This window comes from Temnothorax nylanderi, unplaced genomic scaffold, assembly GCF_030848795.1.
Source record: "Temnothorax nylanderi isolate EJ_2023f unplaced genomic scaffold, tnyl_v1.0 TNYL_tig0335_pilon, whole genome shotgun sequence".
NCBI lineage: Eukaryota > Metazoa > Arthropoda > Insecta > Hymenoptera > Formicidae > Temnothorax > Temnothorax nylanderi.
The window spans coordinates 29,872-49,185 of NW_027249397.1; the positions used below are offsets into that span (position 1 = coordinate 29,872).

The 19,314-nt window shown below is 36.0% G+C and overlaps 1 protein-coding gene and 1 long non-coding RNA gene across 2 annotated transcripts; one reads left to right on the top strand and one right to left on the bottom strand.

Annotated features, from left to right (window-relative positions):
* Positions 1-2,201: 2,201 nt before the first annotated feature.
* On the top strand, positions 2,202-5,277 carry LOC139781407 (cap-specific mRNA (nucleoside-2'-O-)-methyltransferase 1-like). The gene is made up of 3 exons (XM_071720264.1): positions 2,202-2,223; positions 2,314-4,354; positions 4,776-5,277. Exons 1-3 carry the CDS (start codon positions 2,202-2,204, stop codon positions 5,275-5,277), a joined length of 2,565 nt encoding a protein of 854 aa, XP_071576365.1.
* A 4,394-nt stretch (positions 5,278-9,671) lies between these two features.
* Positions 9,672-12,098, bottom strand: LOC139781405 (uncharacterized). Its single transcript, XR_011720522.1, has 3 exons — positions 11,898-12,098; positions 11,156-11,373; positions 9,672-10,970 (listed from the first exon to the last, which is right to left on the bottom strand). It is a non-coding gene; the product is annotated as an uncharacterized lncRNA (long non-coding RNA).
* Between the last annotated feature and the right edge of the window lie 7,216 nt (positions 12,099-19,314).

Genomic DNA, 19,314 nt, shown 5'->3' on the forward strand with positions numbered 1-19,314 from the left:
CTGCCCCTCTGCCGTTAGGTCGAGCTGGCTGGCCCCTCGTGCGACAGGCTTTGGTTCTCGCGATTTTGCGTTAAGTCATCGAGAATTTAGTGGACGCGAGGGCATCGCGTCTGGCGCCCAACGGATTTAATTGAGAGCTGCCTGACTCGCGCGAGGGATTATCCCGAGAGGTCTATTACCCGACTCTCCTAGCGTTCCTTTGCTCCGGCCGAAAAAGCCGTGACAGTAAAAATTACCAAACTCACAGAAACTAAAAAATAATAGTAACCTTTCGAAAGTAGAGATTTCAAGCTTTAAAATCCTTTTTTTAAATTTAAATTTCGTTCATTTTTAACAAAGTTACAGCTGCTTGAATTTTGCCTATTTTTAAAGAAAAATTTAGTGTTTTTTTTAATTTTTGTGAGAAGTGTATAAAGAGTGATGGCAAAAAGACCTGTTTTTTCGCCCATTTTTTGGACCTCGAATTTCAAACTTTTTTTTATGCCAAATAGTACTCTTAGATGAAACATTAATCCCAGTAAAATTTCAAGATGAGCATAGGCACGGTTCCGGAGATACAAGGGGGTGAAAATACGGGATATCAAAAATTCGTATAAGAGTAACTTTGTCATTTTTAGAGATATTTTAAATCCGCAACTGGGTGCTGTTTCGGAATCGTTTGTACCCGTTTGTACCACCGCCAGTTTTGTTTGTACTCTTAAGGGGATGATTGTACCGAATTTTCAAAATTGGGGTAAGAGCTATCTTCGCCATTTTTAGAGATATTTTAAATCCACAAGCGGGTGTTGTTTCGGAATCGGGTACAAACGATTCTAAAACAGCACCCGCTTGCAGATTTAAAATATCTCTAAAAATGACAAAGTTACCCTTATACGAATTTTCAATATAGGTGTGAACTTAACACCCGACTTTCATAAAAAAAAATTTTGTATGTGCATTCGATTACGCTCGATTTGCACCCGATTGTACCACAGATTATTTCGTTTGTACCTCAAAGGGTCGAAAGTTACGGGGGGGTTAAGAAATCATTAGCACCCCACTTTGAGATACAATAATCTTCCAAATGCTATTCGATTAAACATCGTTTGTACTCGTTTGTACTGTGGTGGCCGCGCGCGCCCCTACCGAGATGGCAACACATTAATTAGCCGCGTTTTCTCGCGAGCGCTCGACCGCGCCGACTAAATATATAAACAAATTCGACAACAATATTCATCGCCCTGATCGACACTCTCACCGACGATCTCATCGGACGACAAGAGTTAGGGGGGTATATAGTGGAGTGGCACCATCGCGATTCGCAGAGAGTCGCATGGTATTTTTGGGGACGCATCCTCCACATACCATCGTTACATCCAACCATATTACACTCCTCTCCATCACTATCATCCATGATCGACATCGACATACGTATCCCCAAAGTACCGGTTTTCTATTTTGTTTGTACCCTTAAGGGGGTGGAAATACGAGATATTGAAAATTCGTATAAGGGTAACTTTGTCATTTTTAGAGATATTTTAAATCTGCAAGCGGGTGCTGTTTTAGAATCGTTCGTCGTCGCATCGGAACCGTGCCTATGCTCATCTTGAAATTTTACTGGGATTAATGTTTCATCTAATAGTACTATTTGCCATGAAAAAAAGTTTAAAATTCGAGGTCCAAAAAATGGGCGAAAGCCATCACTCTTTGACTAAAATATAAAATTACGCGGGATTATATTTTTATATTAATTTTTCTCTAATAGTTGTCTCTAATAGGCTCTTTTTACTTTACAGGTTCAGAAAAAGAAAGGCGCGTTCCCCGACGGGAAAATAATGGCGTAGACCTCCGGGCCGCGCTCCAGAAACGAGAGAGAAAGAGAGAGTGAGCGTGCGGAGAGGTGAAACGCGAGGGAGAGGAGGAGACGGCAGCGAGCGACAACGAGGGAAGAAGAGCGATAGAGCGAGCGAGAGAGAGAGAGAGAGAGAGAGAGAGAGAGAGAGAGAGAGAGAGAGAGAGAGAGAGAGAGAGAGAAGGAGACGTGCGCCGCGTTCATATTCGTCCGTGTCGTGGCGGTGGCCGTGTCGAGAGCGCAGCTGTAGCAGCGCGCGTCTTCGCCGTCCGTCGCCCACGTAGATTGCCGTCGCGAGCGAGCGAGCGAGGCGGAACGCGGAGAACCTGGTCAGAAAACGTTTACGTTTTACGTTTTGCAAACGTTAAAAATGTCTACAGACGACATGCATAGTACGTATCATCTTCACTTTTTTCTCTTTTTTTTTTATATATCCTTTTAATTCCAAGAACAGATTCTATAATTAGATTATTGTCTTTTAGGTACAAGTTCCGATACAAGTTCCGATGACACTATTCAATCGGGAACATTGCATTTACAGCAAAATGACGCAAGTGACGTTAGTAAAGATTCCGGGTATGAATATCATCTTTTGGACGAATTTGGCTACTTGCCCGACGATGTGGAGGAATCCAAAAAGCAGAATGGACCCTTCGATGTTTTTTATGAACAGCCGAATAAAAAGATGAAACTGAATAGCGGAGAAGCGTCCGGCACTGATGTACCTTTGAAAGAAAAATATATCGAAGAGGATGAAGCAGTAGATGTATCCCAGAAGGTACAGCGCATAATGAAAAAAATGGGATACACGCCAGGTAAAGGTCTAGGAAAGGATGACCAAGGTCATGCAGAACCAATAAAACCAGTTACACAACATGGTCGAAGGGGATTTGGACATCGCGTGCCAGGTCTCAAGGAAGCGAGTCTCAAGTGGAATCCCGAAGAAGAAGAGATAAAGGCTATAGAAGATATCGAATGGTTGCGAAACGTACGTTTCGGTACGCTCCTAGCTGAAGATCTGCGGAAATGGATGAAGTTGGGACCGAAAAAGTCCAGTATAGACGACGAGACCATGTTTTGCAATCCAGAGATTCTAAGACAGATCATTAATTCTAAAACCATATTTGACAAATTAGATAAGGTGGAGATGCGTAAAGCAAGAACTCGTTCAAATCCGTACGAAACTATACGTACTGTCGAGTTTTTGAATCGCGCGGCTGTCAAGATGGCGAACATAGACAGAGCGTGCGACTTTATGTTCACGTATCGGAAGAACTTAGATCCCAACGAGTTGCTGTACTTCGCGGATGTATGTGCTGGCCCGGGTGGCTTCAGCGAATACGTTCTGTCTAGGAAGAAGTGGCATGCCAAAGGATTTGGATTTACTTTGCAAAATAAAAATGATTTTACATTGGACGAGTTCTTTGCTGGTCCGTGCGAGACTTTCCATCCGTTTTATGGCTCCAAAGGCAACGGAGATGTATTTGACGCGCAGAATCAAGAGGACTTTAGGAAGCTGGTGATGAAGCATACCAATGGTAAAGGCGTACATTTTATGATGTCGGACGGAGGATTCTCGGTGGAAGGTCGAGAAAATATACAGGAGATTCTATCGAAGCAATTATATCTATGTCAGTGTCTAGTGGCACTGATGATAGTGAGACCAGGAGGACATTTCGTTACAAAGCTGTTCGATTTGTTTACACCTTTTAGCGTTGGGCTTGTCTATCTGATGTACAAGTGTTTCGACAGTATTTCCATTTTCAAGCCCAATAGCTCCAGGCCAGCTAATTCGGAACGTTATTTAATATGTAGAAGGAAAAGAGTTGAAACACAAACTATGATGGATTATCTCTCTCACGTTAATCACTTGCTTTCGATGAACGACGAGCACAACGACGTAATTGAACTGGTACCTCTCGACGTATTAAAAGCGGACACGGAGTTTATCAGATACCTGAGAAATTCCAACGATATTTTGGGGAAGAAACAGATAGTAAATCTTCTAAAAATTGCGGCATTTTGCGAAGATCCGACACTGACTGAGCCTAAGCAAGCAGACATGCGGAAGGAGTGCCTCAAGTATTGGAACTTGCCGAACAAAACCAGAGTAAGACCCCCAGTATCAAAGCCGCAAGACAAGGTACAGGAGATATTGGGTGACTCCATAACGTTACTCAGTTGCGACGCAAAGAAATTGAAGAACGACAACGTACAAAGTACGCTATTAAGAACGGGCGAACCATATGATTGGTATTACATGCCGTGCGCTTCAGGCCCGAACATCGAAGAAAATAAACTGGCAACGTTTTATTTAGGTCTAGGAAGAAGAAGAGTGTACCGATATGTAAGAGGTAAATGGGAATCGGTAACAGACGTAAAGATCGAATTACCGTCCAACACACTTGTATATGCTGAACTGGTACACGAATTTAAGCGGATGGAAAAGACACTCGCATTACACATTTTGGATGCTTACGTGCTCGGTGGAGAAGACATAAGCAAGCTATACATATCCCATAGGTAAGTACATTTTTCTTTTATTGTTTCGTCAAATATAGTAGAAAATTATAAAATGTTAGTAACGCGATTTATAATAATGATATTGCAATATATTAACTATTGGTATATTCTTATGCATACATTACTTAGAAATATGGAAATTAATTAAACACAGATCAAATTAAATAAGTAACACGTAACATAATAGTTTCTCCAAAATTACCCGTATCAACGAATAATATTGCAAAGTCTGTATATTATAGTTTGTATAGTTCTTATACATTAAATTATAGCAAATGTAAATATCTGTTAAAGATATAAATATAACATACCGTCGAGTAGATTGATTTAAACTTAAATAGATGAATATAAGTTCAATTACTGTGAATAAACATGTACTATTTATAACTAATATTTTGATATGTAATATTTGATATTTCAGGTATAACCTCACGAAGAAATTTTGCGACGCGCTATGGAAGCCAGCCCCGAACGATTGTATTTGCATTCGTGCCAAAGAAAAGTTCCTGCTAACACCAGATATACGCAAGAGATTGCAAGTTGCACAGAGCGCACAGTTGCACGTGAAGCTGCCCACTTCTGTATACGAGTTCGCAAAGAGTCCGATGGAATACGACAACGAGACTGATGCGAAGAAACCTGTGTACGCGGCATTTAACAGTGTGATGTTCCTCCGAAGTATTGCTTTTCCATGGGCACGTCATATTAGCCGAAAGACCAGAGAGTATTACGTTTATAATTTTAATACGAAACAAACCGAATATGAAATTCGAGATGAAATAAACAACAGGCCAGTTGAAGCCGATGCAAATTTCGTTCAAGCGTTTCAAGAACGAATTGTCTGGAATTGGCCGTACAATCCACGTGACACATTGAATATGGACACTTTTTTTCAATTGTTAAATTCGTCGAAGCGTACTTAGCTTGTAGTACAAGTGTGCGTGTGCGTGTGCGTGTGTGTGTGTGTGTGTGTGTGTGTGTGTATGTACGTATTCGTTGTACATAATGTAAAGTTACATTTATTGGGTGTATATAGTTTGTACATGTAGGTGTATAGTTTATACAAACCATTTTTTACAACAATATATATAACGCAGTAAGACATTATAAAAGGTTAATTATTGGCGATAATCAATCCGTTTATATTAAATGTATACATAGAATGAAACGAGCAAATACCGTCAAGTCATGAATAAGTTAATACGTTACTAAATGTTTTTTTTTCTGAGACGCTTTTCTATAGAATTAGAATTTTATATTAACTTTCTCTTCATAAGGGCAATGAGGTATGAAGAAAGAATTTTAAAAGGTATGGGAGGAGATATTGTAAGGCACTGTTGGAAGGAAAAGGAAGCTTATGGGGGGAAGGATATGTATAGTATTGAGAGAGAAAGATATTACAACAGGAATGGATGGGGAATAGGCATACTGGAGGAACTGAGAAGAGAGGGAGCGAATTTAGAGAATGAAATAATAAGTAGGGAAAGGGATAATCAGAGACAATGGGAAGGAAATAAAATCCTAGAGGCAAGGTATAAAGAAGATATAGAGTGTTAGATAAGTTAGATGGAGGTCCGGAATATTTAAAGAAGGATAATTTAAAAAAGGGTAAGGATAGGTGATGATGTGAGAGCTTTAGTAAAACTGAGATGCGGAAATTTGGAAGAAGCAAACAAATATTGGTTAGAAGAAGATTGTAAAAAATGTATTTTGTGCGGCGATGGCAATGACTGTATGGAACATTATGTAGAGGAATGTCAGAGAGCAAGTGTATGGTTTAAGGATTTAGGTAATGACGGAACGGAGAAGTGGAAAAGGCTGTGGAGTGATGAACTACATTTAGATAAGGGTAAGATGTTGCGGAAATTATGGAAGGAGAGGGAGAAGGAATTTAAAAAGAGAAAGGAAATAAATTAAGCCAAAGATAAGGCTGTGATAGATTAGGTTTAAGAAGTTAGGTTAGCTTAAGAGAGTAGTTAGTGTACGCATGGTATGGATGGATGAGTGTGGATAAGATGTTTTAATTGTAAACCAAGTCCCTTTCTGGCTAATTTTGTAAAGCTGAAGTAAATAAATTCTATATATATTAACTTTCTCTTAGGATGATGTGTGAGAATGACCGGCTGAGAGTAATCGGCGAATTCCGAGTTCGATCCCGACCCTTTCCTTCATTCCATGTATATCTGAGTTTTATAGAAAACCGATTAAAGATTTAGTGTAATTAGCGTGAAGGAACTAATCGACGAGAGATAATCGTAAAATGCCGTGATTTTAAAAGAGATAAATCATTTTTTAAGACCATTTTTCGAGATATACGAGGTCCGACAATAAAGCTCGCAAACTCATCGCGGTAACAGTGCTATATACCTCATTGCTGAATATCACTGTGGTCACTATAACGCCGTAACCGATACGTTTCTTGTGCGTTGACCCACGATACGTTACACTACATTACTGTACGAGAGTCTTGTGTGCAGGTTCTCAGATGCATGGTGTAAGCAAAGCACCCAGATCTGAGGCAGAGAGTCACAAAGAGCCGAGCGGTGGGGATCGAGTCGAAGCGCTGCCGCGCCGAGCCTCGTACTACGTTTAACGCGAGCGTTACTTCTGTAGTAACTTACAATAATTCACTCGTTTACGCGGAGTAAATTACCATAAGTTACTAGAAAATCCCGTTTACGCGAAAAAAAATCCCGTTTACGCGAAGGAATTATCGTAAGTTACTACAGAAGTAAGTAACGCTCGCGTAAATGTAGTATCGGTCAGCTTCGGAAAATTAGACGAGCACATAATGTTCTGTGTTATTTCGTGGACGCTGGGACCCCCCACCATCTGGCACGGACGCGCGCACAGCAGCGAGCAGCCGTGTACGTGTGCGGCAGCTGTGCGCTCGGCGTTCGGCCAGCTTCGAGCGGCCGGAAAGCGTAGACATACATCTGCCGTCTCTTTCTTGCTTGAGCTAGCGTCGCCACGAGAATCGTAAAATCCTATCGTACTCGGCTCGCGCGTCTTACTCACGTCTTCGCGTGTCCCTTTCCGCACTAGGCGCGAGACATTATCGTGTCTCTTGATTATGCCACAATTAAAACGTAAAAATTATTAATTAAATAAATCTTTTAATTATATTGAAATTTATCTTGTACATAAAAGATATAAATTAAATACATTTATAATATCTACATTTATTTAAATACATTTAAACAAATGATTTTCTTCAAATATAATAAGAGCCAGTAAATTTCATTGCAATCTCTGCTGTAATAAACTTTTTTAACATATTCATTAAAAACTTATTGTTAGTATAACAACTTTATCTTTATCTATACATATTCTGAGCATTTTCAAATATTGTTATTCTGAAAACAATATTTGAAAATATAATTAGTTGTGCTTATTAAAGTACATGTATACGCTAGTTAAGCATCTGTTTGAGGCGGGCGCCGCGCCATCTCGCGTAATAAATCTCAACTTTTTCCGGGAGAGATGTAAGTGACACGTAATAAATAGTTTTGACAAAACGCATTTATTTGCATATCTTAGCATAACACTTACGTTTAACAATGTCCGTAATTATTAAATGTGGATTTCAAAGTTAAATGAAAGTAAAGTTAAATTTGTTTAGAAAGAAAAGTGTTTCAAAAGGGAAAAAACTGTTTTACAGCAATCATGTTGGTCATATTAGCGAAGAAATTTTGCAGTTTAAAAGAATATTGCGAGGGACAGTTTTGAGAGAAACTCCTGGTGGATTTAGCACCAAAAATAATACTAATTTTTATAAACCTGTAATCGAGGTATAACACATAATATAGTAATATATATATACCCAGATAGCACACATCTGCAAACATGTCCGAAACCGGGACATTAGACGTGTTTATGACGATTTTAAGACGTCTTATGTCTCAATTTTGAAACCAATTATTGGTTTTAATATAGGAAATATTGATATTTCAGTTAAATAATGATAGAGAAATCTTAAATTGCTCGTGTACGTGTAAAGCTGGAAAGGGATATTGCAAGCATGCAGCAGCGGTCTGTATTTTTGTGAACAAAGAGAATTTTAGATCAAAAACTGACGAACCTATGCTGTGGAATCGACCACCTGAAGAACAATTACAAAAATATAAAAAAACGTGTACAATTGATTCGCTTTTTCCATCAATGGAAGGAAATATCGTTCATAAGCAAAATTATTCCTTCGAAGATATCGTCGCAGTTACTCAGAATGAATTTCACATGAGTCAAAATTTTGAAATGATTTTTGCGGTGAAAGCTGAACTTAGCTGTGAAATTGAAAAAGGCAAAAATTCATTAGTTGTTATGGAACAAGAAAAACGATCAAAAGATTTAATTGGACAATTGTTTAAAGTACAAACAAAAAAACAATTTAAACTGTATCATGCTTACGAAATCCTTGAAAATAATATTTGCCTAAAAATGAGAGTAATGAAATGTCCCGCAAAACATGAAAAATTTTATGCTGAAGAAGTAACTCTGGATGAAGTACAGTGGAAAGACATTTGTTTTCTGTCATTTAATCAGTCGGATACAGTAATTTGGTACAGAGAACGGTATATTAGGGTAACTGCAAGCAGTAGGGCGCATCGAATAAAAACTCGTACAGATAATTTCGATAAATTAGCTTTGACATTTAAAAACGAAAAATACCAAGGTTATCAATCAGAAGCTATGCGGTATGGTATGCAAATGGAAGCTACAGCTCGTCAATGGTTTCAAGAGAAAACTAACTTTATTGTACATCAAACAGGATTAATAATATCTATAGATCAGCCTTTTCTAGGTTACAGTCCTGATGGAATCATTCGAAATGAAAATAATTATGAGTTACTTGAAATTAAGTGTCCATTTACTTGTCGAAATGCAAAAATTGTTGATTACGATAAAGAAATCACATATGTTCCCTATTTATTTTTTAACAACGAAAAAGCAATTGAATTGAAAAAACACACAAGTACTACACTCAAATTCAATTATCTTTATATATAATTGGAATTGAGCTTTGTCATTTTGTGGTTTATTCTAATTTAGATTCTGTTCATTTAAAAATATTTAGAGATGACGATTTCTTAAGTGTCTTAATACCTAAAATCGAAATGTTTTACTTTAAGTATTTTTTAAAAATCTTGCATGCATAAAAGTGCACGTAGTAAAAGTCCACTTTGTGATTTCTTTTAATTTAATATATAATTTATTAATAATATTAAATCTTAATATCTACCTATTAATACGTACAATAATATTAATATTACTATTATTACAATAATACTAATACTACAATACTCTACGAATACTAAATACTAATACTAATTCTCTATTAATACTTACTATTAATTCAATGTTTATATTAATATGCACGTAAAATATTTCCTTCATTCTGTTTATAAATGTGAAGAAGCTTATTTAGCAAATATATATTGTTACTTGTAAACTTATGTGCTTTCTTCTTCACCACGCAATATAAGGGGTTCTTTATTATTTGCTAAGACACATGCTACATAAACAATTTTGTCAATATAAGGTAAACACTCTATATTAATGTGATGTAAAATTTGAAAAAGTTTTATTCTTTGAATTGCTCTTTCTACGTGTATTCGCACTGAGGCTATATTATAGCCTTCAAGAACTTCTTCTGAAGTAAATTGCGGATTATACCCAAACGGTGGCATTACCAATGTACATTTCCGTTTTAAAATTTCAGTTCTTATCGCTGGAAAACCTTTATCAGCCAAAACTAAATCGCCAGGTTCAATTAAATTTAAAAAACCACAATCGTTTGTAATAAATGAGTCACTTGAACGACCGCCATAACCTTTCGAAACAAAAGTTATTAAACCTGAAGGACTAATTGCTATTAAATATTTAACGGTAAAACACGATTTGTAAGAGGAATACATAAGTGCCCTTTGTTCGACTGTTGGAGGAGTATCACATTTTAGTTCTGTACAATCTATTATTGCTCTGCAATTGGGATAATTAACAAACGATTGTGGCATTGTTTTCTTGATTGCTTCTCTTGATGGCCAAAATAACCATGTTTTTGTTTTTTCATACAATGTATTCAAAGTGCTATAAAAAATACTTGATGCAGTAACTTTAGAAATATTAAATATACACCCTAAAGCGCTGAAACTAATTCCCAATTTCATTTTCATCAGAAAAAGAAGCAATCTGTTTTCGGCTGATAAACTTCTGTAAAATGATGGCTGGCCGATAGCTTTTGGCCTTATAAATTGCATTAAAATTAAATACAATGACAAGGATATGCCACCTAATTGTTTCATCGTAGAATCGTCTTTTATATTTTCGAATCCCTTAAATCCCTCCTTCCATTCGTTGTCAGGACCAATGCGAGCATCTTTTTTTTCAACTAATAAACTTTGTGGTACAATAATCCCTTTCTTCGTTTTTTTCTTCAATATTTGTATGTTTGTTTGTATTTCTGCTTCATGAAGGACAGAATCTATAGAGCAAAAAATAATGCTTGGAACATCATCTTCTTCCACCACATAAGAAGCATCTGTCTGAATACCAATCTCATTCGTTTCAACTGTTATAGATGGAACTGAATGACAATGATTTGACACATCTATATCATCTGGAAGTACAAAATTTAACCACATGATTATCAAATTATTGCACAATACAAAATTATATATTTTATATCTATACGTAACCATAATTTTAACTACTATTTGTACCTTTTTAAATAAATAATTAATTGGAGAAAAATAAGACTATTCTTAATTACTATATATAAATTATTGTTTTACAAAAACGTACAATCACTACTTGACGCACATAAAGCTTCTACATTCTTTCGTCTAGCTTCTAAACGTTTGGCTCTATCAGAATTAACTGATGTTTTTTTTCTATAAATGGGTGGAAAAATAGTTGGACAAAATGCTTCGTTCCCGGGATTATCCGATTTTGCTCCACCAACAAAATGAGTGCTGCATATTGTTGAATTTTTCGTAGGCATCCATGGCTTTCCGTCTTTACTAAAATAAGCAGTAGTAAAATTTGCTATTTTAAATAATCACAATTTTGTCATTGATACACTTAATGGATTTATATATCCTGATACAAAAATTAGTCTGAAGTAGGTCTGAACAAACTTCTAAAATTGAGACATTTAAAACTTATTTCAAAACAGTTATTAGACTATAAATTATTTTGCCCAGAATACTCATGATTTTTTTAATTGATTTAATTTTATATGTTATAAGTTTTCTTTCTCTCTTTTTCTCTTTATTATAATAAAAAATTTTGTTAACTAAATTTTATTTACATACTCATTATTAACAGTATATATGACTGCGAAACATATATATGATCTTTTTCAAAACAATTTTTTAAGGTTTTTAAGGTTAACTTTTGTAGTTACATTTTCATTCCAATAATACCCAGAGATTATATAATTGTTTGAGAAGATATTATTAATTATATTACAAATTAATTATATTACAAAAAAATCTTTATTACAATATTGAAAGACAATTTTAAAAGACACAACGATACTTACGTCAAACGTCGCACCACAGTTATCCATTTCTTTTTTCGCTCTATTTCCCATGGACGATTTGGAAATGAGTAAAAACGAACATTTTTTGTATTCTTTCTTGTATTTTTGCACCCCACTACACAACAACAATTATTAGAATTCTTTTTCTCTGCAGAACTCATTTTCTTTTATCGTTGTTTCTCCCGGAAATATTTCGACACGGCGCTACACGGTGGCGCTGAGAACGATGCTTAACTAGCGTATAATGTTTTCATAAATAATTACAAATAAATATATATTATGGCCGGTGGAGTAAACGCAGACCGGTCGATGGTCGGTGGAAAATCGGTGGATTAAGCGCAGGCTGGTGGATGGCTGGAGGAAGATCGGTGGAATAAACGCAGGCCGGTGGAACGTTTACTACACCGATCTTATAAAACCGTATTTATAAGTCTACACCATGATAAGGTTTAAAAATCGGTATAGTGATTTGGGAGTCCCCGCCAAATCTTTGCCTAATCCACCAAACGACTGGCTTTGCTCACTGTCAAAAGGAAATTGTATGTATCTGTCTGCAAGCTTCCTTCATGCAGCAGAAATAATAAACTACGAATTTATGAAATTTTATGGTAACTTCTTTAGTAAAGAAGACAAAATATTCAATAAATTTACTAACATAAAATCGTTACTTCTGTAACTATTAATTTCTTTACTTGCGCACCACGTACCGCGCATAACTCGTATCGCCGTTTATTAATTTGTTGATATTTTCACCAGTCTAATGACATATTTACTAACATAGTTTGCATAAAAATTAATAATACTTTCGCTAAAGAAGTGATTGCTTGCCTTGTTCGCACTCGAACTTACATAAGATTACGAAAAATTAATAAAGAAATCGTAGAAAATAATATTCTTAAGAAAAATGCAAAAAAAAATTATAAATTAAGCAATAAGGAAAATGTAGAAATATGTAAAATAAAATAACATATTCTGGAAGAATGCGTTCCTTTATTTATATAATTGTTTTAATATAATATCACTCCTCTACACTCTTACACTTTCTTTTGTATTATAAATTAGACATTACTATAACTTTAGAACGGTATTCACGGTATACAAGTCCAATCTTAAATGTTAAATTATAGAAAGACGCTGCAAGGGCTGTTTTATTACTATAGCATCTTATAATAAACTCAAGACGATTTTAAATATATAAGATAGTGCCAAGAAAATTGTTCTTACAGTTTGCAATACAAGTTAAATCATTTTTGTATACTTAATCATACTCATTAATAATGTTTTTCAATTCTTTATTCGCCGTATTTAATCTTCCTTTACTACTTATTAATCAATGTAGAAATTGTTCTTTTATTATAAATTTATTATGTATTACATATTTTTATTGATTTATGAGTTTTCGTATTATATTTACTAATTGTTTAATTTTGTTTGCATTTTTGTCACGGACCTTGAATAATGCTACATTTGAATGTGGCGCGATGTTCCGGACCAAAATTTTATTGGCTGTCATATTCTTCGGCCGCCATTATGCGCAATGCTACACCCGTCTTCTTACAACGTGTCTCTTGTCATTTCATATATAAAAGTTGCTGGTTTCACATATTATATCACATATTATATGTCATTTTGATAATTTATATATTATTTTAATAATTTATCAACACGATACGTTGGAAGATATATTTAAAGCGAAATATCGATAGAATGGAAGAATTTAGAAATTGTAAGTGTAAATAATAATTAATTAATTGATTTTTATTATCTATATCTTTTTATCATACATATATATTTATTTATTTGAATATTATTTTTAAAGAAATAATATATATGCATTATATATACATATATATATATATATATATATAGTATATATACACAGGGTGAACAAACTAAATTACGCGTTACGAATTTTTATCTCTAAAAAATAGAGAAAAATGTTTTATACAAAAGTTGTAGGGTTTTGAGTAACGTATTACATATTAATGTTAGTATGATCTTGAAGAGTGTTGTCAAGGTCCTATAAAGATTACCTTAAATTTTTGAATGGAAACTCCAATTTTTTTATTGCATGTTCGTGTAGCTTATCTCGAGAGCTTTTCACACTATAATAAAGCTTCCTTTTGTTAAGAATTTTTTGAGATATCTTGAATTTTGCCATAATATTTTTAATGTTAAATATGAAATACCTCGTAAAGTATTCACTTTTTAATGACTTTATTACCTTGATACTTTTATACATAGAATAATGAAAGAAATTGAATAATAATATTAATTAAATGCGTCTATACAATGCAATCAAATTTTTTAAAATAATTTTTATTTTTATTTCTTACAACAATCTGTTCCTTTTATTACTCTATATATAAAAGGTAATCCAGGTAAAGTCATTGAAAAGTGAATACTTTACCAGATGTTTCTAATTTTATATTAAAAATATAATAACAAAATTTAAATTATCTCAGGAAATTTTTAACGAAAAAGAATTTTATTATAGTCTTTTGAAAACGTCTTGACAAGGGCTAGAAAAATATGCAATAAAAAATATGGGTTTCTATTTAAAAAGTTTAATATAATCTTTACTGGATCTTGACAATACTCTTCAAGGTCATACTAACATTACTATGTAATGCGTTATTTGAAACCCTACAACTTCTGTATAAAACATTTTTCTCTATTTTTTAAAGATAAAAATTCGTAACGCGTAATTTATTTTGTTCACCCTGTGTATATATAAATATACATACTTATGTATAATTTTAATATAATATAATTGAAATAAATAACACTAAAGAATTGATGGTTAAAAAATTATAGTATTGGAAGACGGATAGGACGATTTTCTGTTAAGCGTAGCAGTAAATTTTGAAAGGGAGCTAGAAACAAAAGTAAAACAACTGTGAAGAAAAGGAGGTAAATAAAAATTTGGAGTTCAGCCGTAGATAAAATGATGAAGAAAATTTGAAAAATAGCAAGCTCAAGTTTGAAGAGGAGAAGAAAGCAATAAGAACGAAGAAATTAGAGTAAAGAAATTTCAGGAAAGAAAATTAACCTTTAAAAATTTAATGGGATGACACCCAGAAGAGAATAAAGCCGTAATATTTTTGTAAAAGTTATATTAAAATTAAAAAAGTGTGCAAATTAGTAAATATTTATGTAAATAAACTTTTTTATTTTAATTATTAATACAGAAAAACTGAATATTACATATTCTAAATTATCAGATCTAAAGACACTAGCAAAAGATATATAGTAAATTTAAAGTGCGACAAATATCCAATTTCTTAAAAGAAAAGTAATAAGCATTTGTAACGAGTTAATGCAAATGTAGTAGGAAAAGAGACAGACGCGGAGTCTTCTCCTTCGGACGAGACGGTAGAACAGGTGAATAATTGTTTTGGCGTGATCGCCTAGCGACGAGGTCAAGGAATCTTCGAGAAGAAGACGTTTGACGATCGTCGGACGAAAGGACTCTCGCGTCTCTCCCGTTGTTTGTCAGAATAAAAGTAACTGTCGAGCAGGCCACATCGACTCTTAATTATTTTACGTTTAAGTTTTTCTCTCCTCCGCGCCCTACATTTTTTCAGAAGTGGGATTCTGACTCGCGATCGGACCGTCCGTGGTTGTGAGTTCGTTAGCGAGTGTTGTGATTAACGCAATTAAGAAAATAGTGCGGTCTTATGTGGAAATCCGTGTGAGTTATGGCGGACGATAAGTTTAAAGTCGCGCAGCTGAAGGCATTGCAACTCTCAGGCGGCTGAGTTTGCCTCAAGCTGGCGATAAAGCGACCCTGATCAAGAGACTTTACGAGCATGGTCCTAGTGGAGCGTGGAAGGACGTTGCTAGGAGAATATGCATGGAGGAGAACGAAAGGCAGACGGCGGCTCAAGACGAAGATTCCGACGACGGTGCAAGAGGAATAGATAGACAATTGCCGATGGAGACGATGAGGCCAGGCAGTCCGGACGAGAGGGATAATGCGGTGAATCTCGCCAGAGACTTAGAGCGCATGAGACACGAGTACGACTATATGCAGCGGCAGTTAGAAGATTTGCGCCAGGAAAGATATAGATTGGCCGGAAATAGACCGACATCTACGCCTGTGAATAATGGCTCATTTTCGACGCCGCGGCCTACCGTTGCTGCGCTTGGAGAACTGCTGAGCGAATTCACGGGATCGGAAGATGCGTTTTGGAACTGGCAAAAACAGCTTGAGCTTATTCGTACCACATATAATCTTGATGACAACAATACGCGCATTCTAATAGGCATGAAATTGAAGCAGAAGGCCTTGAAATGGTTTCATTCGAAGCCGGAGCATTTGGAGATTCCGGTGACCGAATTAATGAATCAAATGAAGAGAATGTTCGATCATCGGCCGACGAAAATGGAGTTGCGTCGACGATTTGAGAAGAGAAGCTGGCGAAATGAAGAATCTTTCAGTGATTATTATTACGATAAGGTAATACTGGCCAGCAGGGTACCTGTCGAGGAAGACGAAATAATAGACTTTATTGTTGACGGAATTCCGGAGACGCAACTGCGTAACCAGGCACGCATGCATCGTTTTGAGAGGAAGGAGGATCTTCTGAAAGCTTTCGAGCAAATTACGTTGCGGCCTGAAAATAAGAATCGTCCAGCACGAGGAAACATAGTCAGCAAACCGGATAACAAGCAGCAGCCTAAAGCGAAGGAGACGGAGCAGCGACGGGAAAGCAAGTGCTACAACTGTAATAAAACGGGACATCTTGCGAAGAATTGTGACAAGCCGAAAAGAGAACGAGGCTCGTGTTTTGAGTGCGGATCGGCGGATCACCAGGTTCGAGACTGCAGCCAGAGGAAGCAGACGACGTCTTCATCGGGAGCGAGCCAGAAAGTAGCAGAGGCCCAGATTTCTAACGTGGCAGAGTACAACGCGAATGCGGTAACGAGTATCTTAAGCGAGCGAAAATTCAGATAAGTACAAATGGTGTGGACTGTAAATTTTCCGCGAATTCACAGCTTGATACTGCATGTCCGATAAGTTTAATTAAAGCTAAATTTGTTCCGCCGGGTTCGATTACGCAGTTAGAGAATGAGCATTACAAAGGTATAAATGGTTCCGTATTAGAAATTAAGGGCGTAGTAGTAGCAAAAATCGGTCTCGAAGATGCTATGACGAATGATGCGGTAATACGCGTTGTGCCTGAACACACCATGAAATGTGATTTATTATTGGGAAGAGACGTATTAAAGAAATTAAATCTTACGATAGCTAAACGGTCTGACGAAAAAGATAATGAAAGTACCGCGAGTGAAATAAGTGAAATATTAAATATTGAAACGGATGAGGTGGTTAGTGACGAAATCGATGCGTTAGACGTGAATTCGAATTTGCCAAAAACAAAAAAGTTTAAAGAAAGATTTCGAGCGGGATATTTACAAGCTGAGAGACCGTCGGAACCGAAAATAAAAGCCGAACTTAAATTACATGTAAAGGAGAAACAGCCTTTTCATTTTGCGCCTAGAAGACTATCGATCGATGAGAAAAAGAAGTTACGCGTTATTTTAGATGACTTGTTAGCGCGAGGGATAATTCGTCCTAGCACTTCAGAGTACGCATCGCCAATCGTATTAGTACGGAAGAAAGACGGGAGTTTACGAATGTGTGTAGACTATCGCACTTTAAATAAGATCACGGCACGAGAAAATTTTCCTATGCCGGTAATAGAAGAACAGATCGACGCGGTAGAGGGTAAACGTTATTTTACATCATTAGACTTAAAGGATGGATTCCATCATGTATTTATTGAAAAAGAGAGCATAAAATATACGGCTTTTATTACGCCTTTTGGTCAGTTTGAATATGTGAAAATGCCTTTCGGGTTGAAGAACGCGCCAATGCGATTTCAGCGTCACGTTAACGAAACTTTGGACAAGCTAATTAGAGACGGTAAAATTGTAATATATATGGATGATATTCTTATTGCGACCGAAACTATAGAGGAGCATTTAGAGGTACTTGAATGTATTTATCAGTTACTTACAGAAAATCTGCTTGAGTTGCGTTTGAGTAAGTGTCACTTCTTGTACGAAGAAATTGAGTTTTTAGGATACGTAATATCGGCTGAAGGCATACGTCCGAATGATTCGGGCATAGCGGCGGTAAGAGATTTTCCGACTCCTAAATGTGTCCGAGACGTACAGAGTTTTCTGCGACTGTGCTCTTATTTCAGAAAGTTTGTGAAAGATTTTTCGTTAATTGCTGGATCTTTATATGATTTAGTTAAAAAAGGAGTTACATTCGAATTCAGCTTAAAACATAAAGAGGCGTTCGAGCTACTAAAGAGTAAATTAATCTCGATGCCGATTTTGTCAATATACAATCCGGGTGACGAAACAGAACTACACTGCGACGCGAGTTCACGGGGATTTGGCGCGGTGTTGCTTCAACGTAAGTCAGATAAGAAATTTCATCCGATTTTTTATTTTTCTAAGAAAACTACGGAAGTTGAAGCACGCTATCATAGTTACGAGCTCGAGACATTAGCGATAATATACGCTTTAAGAAGATTCCGCATATACTTACAAGGTATTCCGTTTAAAATAATTACTGATTGCAACGCGTTGGTTTTGACGTTAAATAAAAAGGATATAAATCCGAGAATCGCGCGCTGGGCACTTGAGTTGCAGAATTATGATTATTCCACGGAACACAGGCCGGGAAAAAGAATGCAACATGTGGACGCATTGAGCAGGGCGAATGGTATTTTAGTAGTTGAGCCTAACACACTTTTGAATTCGAATTATCGGTATGTCAAATGCAAGATCCAGTCATTACAGAGTTGAGGACACGTTTAGAGAAAGAGCAAGATAGTTTGTACGAAATGAGAAATGGTCTTGTGTATCGCAAGAAAGGCGATCAAGTTTTATTTTTTGTTCCGCGAGCAATGGAGCAGGATTTACTCCATGAATATCATAATGATTTCGGGCATTTCGGAGTAGAGAAAACGCTAGCATTGTTACAAGAATCCTATTGGTTTCCGAGTATGAAGAATAAAGTTCACGATCATATTAAAAACTGTACGAAGTGTATCGCTTTTTCGAAAACGTCGGGAAAAACCGAAGGATTTATGCATTACATTCCTAAAGAGGATGTGCCTTTTGCGACGATACATGTTGATCATTTCGGTCCGGTAGATCGAGCGAATGTGTCAAAAAAACATGTATTTTTAGTCATCGATGCATTCACAAAATTTGTAAAACTGTACGCGGTTAAGTCAACGACATCGCGCGAGACAATTGGTTGTCTTAAGGATTATTTTAACGCTTATAGTAAGCCAAAGATTTTGATATCGGATCGCGGAACTAGCTTTACGTCAAAAGAATTCGAAGAGTTTATGAAAGAGACTAATGTAAAGCATGTAAAGATTGCGAC